This window comes from Trifolium pratense, linkage group LG5 (assembly GCF_020283565.1).
Source record: "Trifolium pratense cultivar HEN17-A07 linkage group LG5, ARS_RC_1.1, whole genome shotgun sequence".
In the NCBI taxonomy this organism is placed as follows: domain Eukaryota; kingdom Viridiplantae; phylum Streptophyta; class Magnoliopsida; order Fabales; family Fabaceae; genus Trifolium; species Trifolium pratense.
Genome location: NC_060063.1, coordinates 56,179,965 through 56,193,839, shown reverse-complemented (window position 1 = coordinate 56,193,839; position 13,875 = coordinate 56,179,965). Strand labels below are relative to the sequence as shown.

Here is a 13,875-nt window from a genome sequence, read left to right as displayed (position 1 = left end):
AAGTGGATATCAAATTATCAATACTTCAAAATTGATAGAAATTCTAAGATACTCTTTACAAGTAAATTCACGATGTCTTAAAGTACTAGCTCAACCGACAAAAATGTCAAAATTTTCAGGCCGGATGTCATTACCTGGGCTTAAAAATTATATGTGAGTTTAATTTCAGTGAATTACCACCCTATCTAAGACAAAAAAAACAAAAAAGTAAATTCATGATTCTATTTATATTTACGTTTAGTACGGTGAAAATGAAGTCATCATCTCAACGGAGAGAGATTTGTGTGAGGAGATGATGGTGTTGCAGCAACAAGGAAGATGAAGAGCAATGTATTGCAAGCAAGAGGGAAATTTACGCAATTTATGTATTTTTTTCTTTTTTTTCTTTTATTGCTTTTCCTTACATTTTAAATCTGAACCATTGATAAATTTTTATTCACGTGTCACGATCTGAACAAGGTAATGGAAGCTAATGGAGGATAAGCTAATGAAGTATATCTGAACTCCCCTTTTTCAGAGTCATTAAGATCGATCCAAATGTCTCCAAGATCAAAATCAGAGGAAATTTGCTTAACTGATGTAGGTCACCATCCATATAGTGAACTTGAGGCTGCATATGTTGCACAAATTTGCTTAACATCGGAAGCACTTAGTTGGAACTACTTGAATTTTTGTTCCAAACATGCATCACAATCGTGCTACGATCTTGATATTGGTTGTCCTGCCACCATTGCACAACTATTCCAGCAGTTTCAGGTTTTGTTGCAGAGATACATAGAGAATGAGCCTTGTGAGCATGGCAGGAGACCTGACATCTATGCTAGAATGAGGCTTTTAGCACCAAAGTTACTCCTAGTGCCGGAATATCACGGTAAGATAATGATAGTTCTTTCCTTCATGATTCGAACATTCATCAATCACTTTGTAGAAATTTTATCTCCTTCATGATGAATATGACTATTGGAGTGAGCAATTTCATCATAAAATTGTCCATGTTGGATATAGAGGATGCTGCTCAAAGTTAGCATTAGCAATAAGAACAAACAACTATATATGTATTGAATTTCATTCCACACTTTGAATAAAGGTTACTCAACTATCACGGGTACCTCCGCTACCTACCAATGCCCCCTATATATGTATTGCAAACATATCAATCCATTAACTATTTTATTGTGTAGCGGATTGATTTGATGGATGACGGATAAATGAGCTCAACTGTAACCCCTATTCACGAGCAATAACAACAACTTGTTTACCAACATTCTGACCCTTAAAGAGGCCGACCAACACTGCAGGACCTTTCTCAAGTCCCTCAGCTATGTCTTCCACATACACAACCTTCCCTTCTCTTATATGAGGCAGTAAAAACTCCAAGAATTTCGCGTATAGATGATAGTAATCAGCTACGCCAAAACCTTGCATATGGATAGCTTATATATGAGATGTGCCAAATTTGTGACACCTTCATGTTGCGTAAGATTATACTGTGAGATCATTTCACACACAGATATGCAACCATTGAGTTTCATATTCAGGAGTACAGTATCAAGCGTCTTTCCTCCAACATTCTCAAAGTAAATGTCAATGCCTTCAGGAAAGTGCCTGATTTACATTAAATTGATATCCACCGGTTACTAGTGTGTCTCGTGTTACTATAAATGCGGCAACTATACTTTTTATGTCAACAAATATACTGAACTAAATTTTTTCCACTGAAAAAATGTTATAAACTGACCTTTTCAATGCTGCATCAAGGTCTTGCTCTTCTTTGTAGTTAATGGCTTCATCATATCCAAATTTATTCTTCAACAGATCTACCTGGTTGCCAAAGACGTACGTTTAAGTAGACGAAGACAGTAATTTTGCAGGTCAATAAAAAGAGACAAAAATGGATTTCTGGGAGCCTATTAATCATATTACTTTTCAAGTTAAACCAATGACGAAACCAGACATAGACACAACACTGACACAGATAATAATTTAAGAAAATGAATCACTAATTGAAAGTAATCACATGTGGAAGAGGTGCTACATAATTCAAAAAACTAGAACTTTAAACAACTATTAATCACTTACGGAGGCACATATAACAACAATAATCAGATAAATACCTTCTCTTTACTTCCAGCACTTCCAACAACATAGCAACCGTGTAATTTAGCAAATTGGCCAATAAGTTAGATACCAAAATTCATTCTGAAAGTGCACAATGCATACTCAGAAATTTCAGCCATATAACATTCATTGAATCCAACTCTCTCATACAATAGTTTTCTCCCTAACAGCTAACTGGTCTGTAATGATACTAAACAAAGTAAGGATCAATTATGACACGAAACATCATAATTTGAGGCCTGCATATCATATTGACATCAAGTACATTCTTCGCTACGAATTAACATAAAAAGTTGAAATTGTTGAGTACATACCAAGAATTCCTGTATAGTAGGAAAGAGGAACATCAGTGTGCTCAATTTTGAAAATTATTTGAGCTGCAGGGACAATGCTATACTCTTCCCAATTAGTAAACCCCCACACTAAATCACCTTCCTTATAATCTTTGTGTCCAGATTCCAGAACTTTAGACACACCATAACTTCCAGAACATATACATTATAGATAACCCATTCAGGCCTGTGATCCAGGCAATTTGATGGATGCAAGTGTATGATACGACCCAATTCGAGTAGGGATCACACTCCAGAATTTAGAGAGAGAAACTAGAACTAAAAGAGAGAAATTGGTTATATTTTTCATTGATTCAAACCATGAGACAATACAATGCTTATATAAACTAGGGCATATCCATAGTAAGATAGCAATAGAAACTACACAATAGCATTACTCAAAAACTAACTAATAGAATATGTCTAAAAGACCCCTTCTAGAATGAACTAGAAGATTCATTATTTTCTTATCCTCAAGATCCTATCATTACCTACCCCTTCAAGATCGACCTTGTCCTCAAGGTTGTGAATATTGCTCCAAGAAATGATTTTCCATTCCAAATGTATGCCCAGGTCCCATTGTTTGAAGTGTAAGGACCAGTTGGCATTCAAAATTGCAGCAAGCACATTTGATGCAATCAAACGCCATAATGATCCCTTGTATTTTGACGTACTCATGTTGGCTTTATTAATAAGTGGCTCAGTTAATCTCTCACCTAGCTTTGTTATGCAATAGCATAGCTGGTCATCACTTCTTAAGAAAAGTGAATACCTTTAAATACCTGAATATAAGACCTTGGCGAGGAAAGTAAGGAAAATGATAAACTCGTTCAAATTGCCAACACTACCATTTTCAATCTTTGCAGTCACTCTCTCAACCCAAACAACAATATTTTCCAGAACTTCTAAGGCACCAAGAAACCGACTATGCTTATCACAAACCAGAGGAAGATGATTTCATATTCCAGCACTTGTCATAACTACCCCATCAAAACAGTGGTCGTTTCGGTTCAAGAGAACAGGTCCTTTGATTACATGTTGGCTTGGTTGAAGCCCCTCAACCTGAATCAAACTCAATTTTCACGAGTGATTTCAGCTTGAACTGGGTTCAATTCAGCGACCGATCACTCGATCCAAGACATTTATGAGCACATTTAGGGACAACTTATCCTCCTCCCATACTTATGCGCTAGAACTCTATAACACAACTTATCCTCCTCAGTCCTCAACCTCCAAACATTATTGATGGGTAGGTAAGGTGACAAAATTTATGATCAATGGTTTTATTGATGGGTAGCCAGCAATAGTAAAAGGATTTCATAAAACACTAACATTGTGCAATATGTTGTCTATTTTAAATGTTAGAGGACACAACAAATTGTTTCCCCAAGAATGCAAAGCTATTTTATGACATAAGGGCTTAAATTATAATCCTCAACTTACAAAATTACAAAAATTTCATTAATTTCTTTTTTTAAAAAAAACTACATATATATTGAACAGGTTGACACAACAACAAACACAGGACCTCCCCTACCAATGCACCCTATATGTATTGCAAACCCCAGCGGCGTATCAATCCATTAACAATTTTATTCTGCAGTGGATGACAGATAAATGCACTCAATTGACACCCTTAATCACGAGCAACAACAACAACTTGTTTACCAACATTGTGACCGTTAAAGATGCCAAGCAAGGCTGCAGGACCTTTCTCAAGTCCCTCAGCTATGTCTTCCACATACACAACCTTCCCTTCTCTGATATGAGGCAGTAAAAACTCCAAGAATTTGGCGTATAGATGATAGTAATCAATTACAACAAAACCTTGCATACGGATCCGCTTATATATGAGATGCGCCAAATTTGTGACACCTTCATGTTGCGTAAGATTATACTGTGAGATCATTCCACACAAAGGTATGCGGCCATTGAGTTTCATATTCAGGAGTACAGCATCAAGCGTCTTTCCTCCAACATTCTCAAAGTAAATGTCAATGCCTTCTGGAAAATGCCTGATTTACATAAATTGATATCCACCGGTTACTATTAACTATAGTTTTTATGTCAACAAACATATTGAAATAAATTTTTTCCACTGAAAGAATGTTAGAAACTGACCTTTTCAATGCTGCATTAAGGTCTTGCTCTTCTTTGTAGTTAATGGCTTCATCATATCCAAATTTATTCTTCAACAGATCTACCTGGTTGCAAAAGACATACGTTTAAGTAGACGAAGACAGTATTGTTGCAGGTCAATAAAAAGAGACAAAAATGGATTTCTTGGGGCTCATTAATCATATTCCTTTTCAAGTTACAACAAAGCATTCGTATTCCAAAAAAGAGTAGTGCAACTGTGCAATTAGTCAAGTACCAATGTACCATTGTTGATCCTCTTCAATTAGGCTAACTATGTAATATAATTAGAGTAATTCTAGCAGTTTTGTTATATCAGTATATAATTAGTGAGCAAAAACCTTGATTGTTATCATTGTAATTCGGGAAATTCAAAACCTATGAAGCAATGAAAAAGACATGGACACAATACTGACACAAGTAATAATTTGAGAAAATGAATTAACTGAAAGTTATCACACGTGTCTGATAGAATTGGTAAGGTGTATGTAAGGAGGGACATGTAGGTGCAACAGAGAAGCATTGCCACTAGTGGGAAAAGCATGAATAGTGACAGGTGGCATGGAAGAGAGAGAAATAGGATCTGATGGTTATAAGGAGGAATGAAGGTTCAGTATGGTTAGGCATTGATTTTAGTAGTCACTCACTCTACTTGGGAGATTCTTGGTGTCTCGAACTACCTAGGTTATATTTACATTTTCTGCATTTTATCATTCAATCTTATACTGTAATTCAGCCATTGAATCACTTGATTCTATTGGGTTATCAATATAACAGTTGCTTTTCTGCTCTATATTTGTCCTATTTGATCAAATGTTCAATCGTAATCGAGATCGAGTCCTATCAGTGTCTTGTCAGTGTTGGACACCGAACACTCCTTCTGTCCTTCAATCAGAAGTGTAGGTGCTACATAATTCAAAAAATTAGAACTTTAAACAGCCATTCATCATTTATGCGGGAACATATAACAACAATAATCAGATAAATACCTTCTCTTTACTTCCAGCACTTCCAACGACATAGCAACCATGCAATTTAGCGAATTGGCCAACAAGTTGACCAACTGCACCAGAGGCAGCTGAAACAAAAACATTCTCTCCTTTTTTGGGAGTGCCTACTTCAAAGAAACCAGCATAAGCAGTCATTCCTGGCATACCTGCGCTCAAAGAAAAACACAAAATATGTCAAAAGACACAAAGGAATGGCAGAAAACTACACAACTAGCACTAATAAGCTTGCTTCCATGTTTAGATACTAAAATTCATTCTGAAAGTCCACAATTATACTCAGAAAATGGAACATCATAATTTGAGGTCTGCATATAATATTGACATCAAGTACATTCTTCGCTACAAACCAACATAAAAAGTTGAAATTGTTGAATACATACCGAGAATTCCTGTATAGTAGGAAAGAGGAACATCAGTGTGCTCGATTTTGAAAAGTATTTGAGCTGCAGGGAGAATGCTATACTCTTCCCAATTAGTAAATCCCCACACTAAATCACCTTCCTTATAATCTTTGTGTCCCGATTCCAGAACTTTAGACACACCATAACCAGCTAATGGCTGCAATTACTCAAAAATTATCAGTAGCTGCACAATACAACTTCATTATTGCAATTATTCTTTGATAAACAATTACATAGTCTGTGTTTGGTTCTGCGGTGACAAAAATTGATTCTGAGTGAATTGATTTTGTAAATTGAGTGTACAAATCAAGTTTAGCCTGAAAAGCTACAAATTATGGAGAAATTGATCCGGATTACGCTGAATTCCTTGACAAATATGGTGAAGATTATTATGATAGATTGGAAAATTCCAGAGGTAACAACACAAATGCTGGAGTTCAAAATGCACCTAACACTTATGCAGTAAGTTTTATTCCATTGGGATTTGCAGATCATCAAATTCCCGATATACATACCTTTGAATTCAGTCTTAACCATTTCAACCATTTCAGCAAAACACAAATTGTAAGTTTTTCTCTTTTCATTTCATTTTTCACATCTGAAGTTAGTTTTTTTAAATGTCTATGATATTTATTATCTCTTATTTATATTGGTTTAATTCTTCAAATTTTGTTTTATAGACTTTGCCTAATGAATTCTCAACATATGTTCGTGATTTCAATTTGCAAAGCCTCATTCTTGAAGTACCAGGAACAAACAGTTCAAAGGTACATTTAAGGTATCCAACCAATCCTTCTGAAAATGTCCAGATTGTTGGAGGATGGAAAAACTTTTGCTTTGACAATGGAATACAATTCGGTGATAGGCTTCAAATTGAATTCAAACATGTTTATCCCAATGTTGGTAAAGTTTTTAAGGTTACAACTTAATTGGATACCTATATGTGAGATCCATATGTAACCTACCTAAATGTTTAATTTTTTGTTTCAAGTTTTCCTTTAAATTGTAATAGACATTGACAAGAAATTGTAATTCAGTTACTTTGATGTTTGATTTGACATGTTTTATTTCTAATTCAGTTATATTAATGTTAATTTACATATGTCGACTTATGAAAAGTCGAACTGAAAAAAAAATACGGCGTAACGTTACGACCCGTGCGATAGCACGGGTCTATTACTAGTTATTGCAATTATTCTTTGATAAACAATTACATAGTCTGTGTTTGGTTTTGCGGTGACAAAAATTGATTCTGAGTGAATTGATTTTGTAAATTGAGTGTACAAATCAAGTTTAGCCTGAAAAGCTACAAATTCTAGCTTCAATTTAGAATAAATTCTACCGAAAAAAAATCCAAACACTCCTCAGATTAGGCGTGTCCCAGTGTCGGACACCGACACAACACCGACACTTATGAATACACTGAATTATGTCATTTTCTCAAATTATTATCGGTGTCGAGGTGTCAGTGTCTAAATTGTGTCCAATATCTGTGTTTCATTGCCCAAGAATCAATTTTGAAACCTCAAAAAGTGGAACCAAACAAACACATGATATCAAAGCACGTCGTTCAAATTATCAACAAAAATAAAATCTCACCAAACAAACAGAATTTTACATGCCATTTTTCTCACACACACTAAATATAAAGATACACTAATACAAATAAACATACAATTTAATTTAAAAATAAATTACTTCTTCAGCCCATTGACACAAATTGGTCACCAAAAAAGTCTACTTTAAGGCTCAATTTGGTATATAATGAAAAGGGTTTAACCCAAAAAAGTAAATTGACTTACAGATTGAGGAGTGTAGGCACGAGGATTGAAAGAGTATTTTGGGTTGCTCATAAGAGTCCTCATATAAGGATCACAAGACAAGTAAAGATTTTTGACAAGAACAACATCATTGGAACCTTCTGGAAGCTTAAGAGTTATAGTACTGTCAACTATGATCATGTCGGATTCTTTAGGAAAACCAGAAACATAGTCCTTAAAAATCACTTGCTTGTTGTTAACTTGTGCCATGTTTGATGGTTGAATCTGATTGTTTAGTTTACAAACAATACACACACAAAAATTGAAAGAGGATAAGTAAATATATATAGGTATGAGATTAGAGTCATCAATGACGATTGTACCAAGAAAGAGTCATTGATGACGATGTTAAAGAGGAAATCTGTATCTTTTTGGTTGGTTTCCCACATTTTCTTTGTGGTGAGAGAGATGCATATATTTAAATCGAATTATTTAAAAAAATAATAATAATAATTCTAAGCACAGTCAATGATGCTCTTTAGAAGAAGTAATCATCTATCGGTTAGACTAGTTCAGTTGGCAGGATATTGATTATATATGTAGCGATTGAGTTCGAACTCCGGTCATTCCACTTATCTATTTTATGGATGAAATTTTTAGCCACCAGATCTGGATCATTGATTTAGGATCGAACAGTTCATATTACAAACTAATAAAATCAACTAAAAATAATCTCAGACGTTGTTTTTAGATTGGACGGCTAGAAATAGTAATTGTGCCACACAACTAATGTGTGTAATCTAGATCCCCCATTATTCTCTTTATCTTAATGTCTAAGATGGTAACTTGATTAAGGTTTAATGCGAGTTAGTTTTTTTTTTTTTAATCAAATTGGTATCAATTAAGTTATTACTTCAATTGTGAAAAAATTTAGAAACATTGTTAAGTTCATAAGACAAATGTCTATCTTCATTAGAGTTTTGAACTTTTAAGTACTAGTTCATGATGAAACATTGTTCACATTAGAACTTGGGTCGAATGCATCAAGGGTCTTTAAGTTTCACGTTCGTAACGTATAACTCATTTCAGTTTTTAGGTAAGAAGTCATTCAAATTTCTAATTTTTTGCATTGTTATCCTTCTAGTTATCTCCCGATACAAAAACTTGTTTCATCCTTATCATTCTAGTCAATCTCTTTCAACATATGTGTATTTTTCATTAAAATATCTACCATGGTGGAAACGTTAACAACAAAGATACAACAAAGTAACATAAGTTAATTGAAAGAGTAATGGTGTAACAAATTAAAAATATAAAAGACATATTTGTCGCTTAAAATATTTAAATGAATTAACTATCACATAAAAAACTTAAAGAATGTAACTTTTACAAACGCGAAATTAAGGAATTTAAAATTTATTTTCAAATAATTATTTCGATCATGATTTACTTTATAAAAGTCTAGTACAGTATCTTCCTACTCGAAAGAAAGTGTAGCCTCTTTAGTTAGTATACTCCTGATTGATACGGTCAAAATTATGGCTTAAATAAATGGAAGAATTGTCCAATTTTATATAAACTCTCACATTGGGCTCATGAATTTCGACGTGGGTCTCTAAGTTTATGAAATGATTAATGTATTTGATCTGAGTTAAGACCAAATACATTGATCTAAAAAAAGAATTCTTGCATATAATATTTGAGACCGGAGGGAATACCAGGCAAAATGTAAATACTAGGCAAAACAGTACATGCAGAATACCACATGACATATGTTTAAGGTATTAAACAAATTTAGTCTTATGGTCGGAAATTTATAGTTGGATTGATTTGATGGATGATGGATAAATGAGTTCAATTGACATCCCTATTCACGAGCAACAACAAGCACTTCTCAAGTCCCTCAGCTATGTCTTCCACATACACAATCTTCCCTTCTCTGATATGAGGCAGTAAAAACTCCAAGAATTTAGTGTATAGATGATAGTAATCAACTACAAGGAAACCTTGCATACGAATCCGCTTATATATGAGATGCGCCAAGTTTGTTACAACCATATTGAACTAAAATTTATCCACTGCAAGACTATTATAAACCGACCTTTTCAATGCTGCATCAAGGTCTTGCTCTTCTTTGTAATTAATAGCTTCATCGTATCCAAATTTATTCTTCAACAGGTCCACTTGGTTGCATTAAGACACACATGAAAGTAAAGTAATTAGGGTAATTCAAAATTTATGAAGCACTGCATAGATATGAATATAGGATACGGTAATATGAGAAAAAGAATCAAGTGTAATCGCATTTGTAGTGTTGGACATCAGACACGTCTTCCATCAGAAATGTAAGCATGTATAACAACAATAATAAGACACATACCTTCTCTTTACTTCCGGCACTTCCAACGACATAGAAACCTTGCAATTTTGCAAATTGGCCAACAAGTTGACCAACTGCACCAGAGGCGGCTGATACAAAAACATTCTCTCCTTTCTTCGGAGCACTTACTTCAAAAAAACCACCATAAGTAGTTATTCCTGGCATACCTGTGCTCAATGAAAAAAATATGTCAAAAAGACCAGACAGAATGGCAGAATATTGTGCGCAGCTGCATATCATACTGACATCGAATACATTCTTCGCCACAAACCAACATGAAAAATTGAAATTGTTGAATACATACCGAGAATTCCTGTATAGTAGGAAAGAGGAACATCAGTATGCTCAATTTTGAAATGTATTTGAGCTGCAGGGATCAAGCTGTACTCTTCCCAATTAGTCAATCCCCACACTAAGTCACCTTCCTTATAATCTTTGTGTCCAGATTCCAGAACTTTAGACACACCATAACTGTTAAGATAGTTAGAGTTTGTTGGTGTTAGTTAATTAGTTAGAGATTAGTTATAGTTGGTTACTCAAATAGTTAGTTAATTGGGTCCTATAAATAGAACACCAATGTACACATTTTACAATCTTTTATCAATCAAATATGAACTCTAATGAACTTTTACCTCATGAGCATGACTATGCTCTCTTTCTATCCTATGTGTATGATCTATGGCACTATGATCCAATGATTCTTGACATGGTATCAGAGCGATACCCTAGAGATGAGGATGCCTACGCTTCCCTTGAAGATTCCGCTGCTTATTCTAATTCAGCCATTGCTGAAGATGAAGATCTTTCTCATGATGAAGACATGGCGATTTCTGCACCAGAAATTCAATCTTCCAGCCTCTGCAATCACATCATTTTCGGCAATTTCGGGAATTCAGATTTTACTACCATTCAATCTCCTTTGATCACTCCAATCAAGCCAACAATTGATGGATTAACCATCAAGATTGGCGAGATAACATGTATTCTTGCGGATTCATGTTGCAGCATTGTCGAAGAATCTGCGTTCCAAGAATCTGAGTTTGCCGCTTTGGAAGAACACATGAAATCGAAGAATCTTGATTCTCCATCATCATCTTTGTTAGCAACTTCAGAGATCGTCATCAAGCCTTTGGTTGAAGGGGGAGGATCTGTCAAAATCGGAGAACTCAATTGTTTTCAATCGGTCTATGAAACTGAATCGGCGTGCAAAGGGAAAATGCAAGATCAGGAAATTCAACATCTCATTTCTCCGCTGAAAATTCAACCCTCCGAAGCAATCATGAAATTGAAGGAACCTTTTCCAGAATCAACGCATATGATGTATGATCCTCACCGCGATAAATACAGCATAGCCGTTCTCGCCGTCAAAACTGTCTTCGATCCTGGAGGAGCAACATTTGCGATTCTTGGTTACGTGATCTGTAGAGTCCTTTACAAAACTTTGTTTCGCCTATGGTGGATGCCTTGGGATAGAGGGAGGAAGACGTTTGATCCCCGCGGAACTCTCATGTACATCGATATCGCCATGCTCCACCGTGTCATGCGTTTCACTTTTCTGTTTCAATTGATGCTTCTTCAAGTTTGGTTCATGTAGATAAAGATGTTTCTGCTAAGGCTTCTGAATTGTTCACAAGAGATGATAGTTATGAGCAAGAGTAAGTCCAAGTCTCCACTCTATCCTAACGGGTCCACATGGTGATAAATTGAGTTTGATTAAACTTGCATAATTGAGGTTTCTGCAAAGAAAGGAACTCGTGATCTAAAGCTGCAGGGCAAGTTGACTGGCTACCTGATTAGTTGGGAAAGTTATCTAGTTTGGTCACTCTTGGTTTATCAGAGAATAGGATTTTTGGCTATACCTTCCTCAATTGGAGGACTTTCATCATTGACCAAATTGGACTTGCATTCCAATAGGATCAAAGATTCCTTATTCTGTTGGCAATCTTTTGAGCTTTTTTTTGAAGCATGAATCTCTTGAGTCTTAGTGTTATAGCTTGTAGTTTTTTTACTGTCATTTTGTACCATGCAATGCTTGCACTATATTCTTTCTATTTTTCAGGTTGTAATTTGCACATGATAAATGTTGAGAATAATTGTAATTCAAACTCAAATTGGTAAGTTTCCCAATTTTGAGTTTGAGGGGGGATGTTAAGATAGTTAGAGTTTGTTGGTCTTAGTTAATTAGTTAGAGATTAGTTATAGTTGGTTACTCAAATAGTTAGTTAATTGGGTCCCATAAATAGAACACCAATGTACACATTTTACAATCTTTTATCAATCAAATATGAACTCTAATGAACTTTTACCTCATGAGCATGACTATGCTCTCTTTCTATCCTATGTGTATGATCTATGGCACTATGATCCAATGATTCTTGACAATAACCAGTTATCGGCTGCAATTACTCGAAAATTATCAGTAGCTGCACAATAAAACTTGAATTTTGCATTCATTCTTCGATCAATTTCAATCTTGATTTAATGATGAAACTGATATTTTAATAATACAAACTACACATCAAGTAATTTTAAGCACAAATCACATAAGTGGTAAATGTGCGAGTCTCCTTTGTACAATTTTGGACAGTGACACAAAACTTCTTAATCAGAGTGTCTAGTCCACGACTCAACCAAACCCATTAATATTTTAAAAACAACAATCTGACTTACTAATCTCCCGACCGCCAGACTGCGGTCTGCGGATTAGTATGGTCCCCTTCCCTCGTAACCAGAGAGTTAAATAAGACCAAACAAAAATTAGTCACCAAAATTATTACTCCAAACAAGTTGACCCATGAAGTGGATAGACTAATTAACACACAAAAAAAAGCAACTTTAAGTCTCAATATAACATAAAGTCAAAAGGGTTTTAGATTTACAGAGAAAAAATATATTGACTTACTGATTGAGGAGTGTAGTTACCAGGCCTTAGAGAGTCTTTTGGGTTGCTCATAAGAGCCTTCATGTGAGGATCACAAGACAAGTATAGATTTTTTAGCAGAACAACATCGTTGGAACCTTCCGGAAGCTTAAGAGTTATAGTAGTGTCAACAATGTTCATGTCTGATTCTTTAGGAAAACCAGAAACATAGTCTTTTAGAATCACCTGCTTGTTATACTAACTTGTGCCATGTGGATTGTTGAATTTGGTTCTTTAGTTTACAAGAATCCCATAAGGTCTATTTAATACTAAACTCTTCATTTTGTAAAAGTATATTAAATTCATTTTTGACATAGTAAGCAAGCAGACTTTCATACATTTATTTTCATAAGTTATCTTGAAAAATTTATAAAAATAAGCTGAAAAAGGAGCTTTGGGGAGTGTTCGTTGGTCTCCGTTTTGCACATGAAAGAAGAGCTACCAAGGTGAAGGTGCATGTAGATTCTAATGTTGTTGTTCAAACACTACTGAAGAGCTCTAATGATGGCAGTGTCATTGGGTGGAGGATTATACAAGAAATCCGAAGGTTACCAGCATTGGATTGGGAGGTTGTAGCATGTCATTCCTATCGTGAGGCGAATTCGTGTGCGGATGCTCTTGTTAACATGAGATGTGAACACGAACTCGATCTTTGTGTATATGAACAATGTCTGACTAGATTGAATTCTCTATTAACATGTGGATTACTACCCCTAGACTTGTAACTTTTTAGTTTTCTCTCTTTTTGGGCTTAGTCCCCTTTTGTATCCAATAATAATAATAATAATAATAATAATAATAATAATAATAATAATGTA

The 13,875-nt window shown here is 34.9% G+C and overlaps 2 protein-coding genes and 1 pseudogene across 2 annotated transcripts; all 3 read right to left on the bottom strand.

Moving 5' to 3' along the window:
• Positions 1–3: 3 nt before the first annotated feature.
• LOC123886945 lies at positions 4–3,128 on the bottom strand (annotated as a pseudogene).
• Positions 3,129–3,889: 761 nt separating this feature from the next.
• Positions 3,890–8,321, bottom strand: LOC123883872 (2-alkenal reductase (NADP(+)-dependent)-like). The gene is made up of 5 exons (XM_045932817.1): positions 7,800–8,321; positions 5,977–6,154; positions 5,576–5,742; positions 4,572–4,654; positions 3,890–4,465 (listed from the first exon to the last, which is right to left on the bottom strand). Exons 1-5 carry the CDS (start codon positions 8,025–8,027, stop codon positions 4,087–4,089), a joined length of 1,035 nt encoding a protein of 344 aa, XP_045788773.1. The 5' UTR covers positions 8,028–8,321; the 3' UTR covers positions 3,890–4,086.
• Positions 8,322–9,611: 1,290 nt separating this feature from the next.
• LOC123886943 (NADP-dependent alkenal double bond reductase P2-like) lies at positions 9,612–13,636 on the bottom strand. Its single transcript, XM_045936209.1, has 6 exons — positions 13,610–13,636; positions 13,017–13,255; positions 10,442–10,608; positions 10,138–10,304; positions 9,859–9,926; positions 9,612–9,696 (listed from the first exon to the last, which is right to left on the bottom strand). The coding sequence occupies exons 1-6, from the start codon at positions 13,634–13,636 to the stop codon at positions 9,612–9,614; spliced, it is 753 nt and encodes a 250-aa protein (XP_045792165.1).
• Positions 13,637–13,875: the final 239 nt, after the last annotated feature.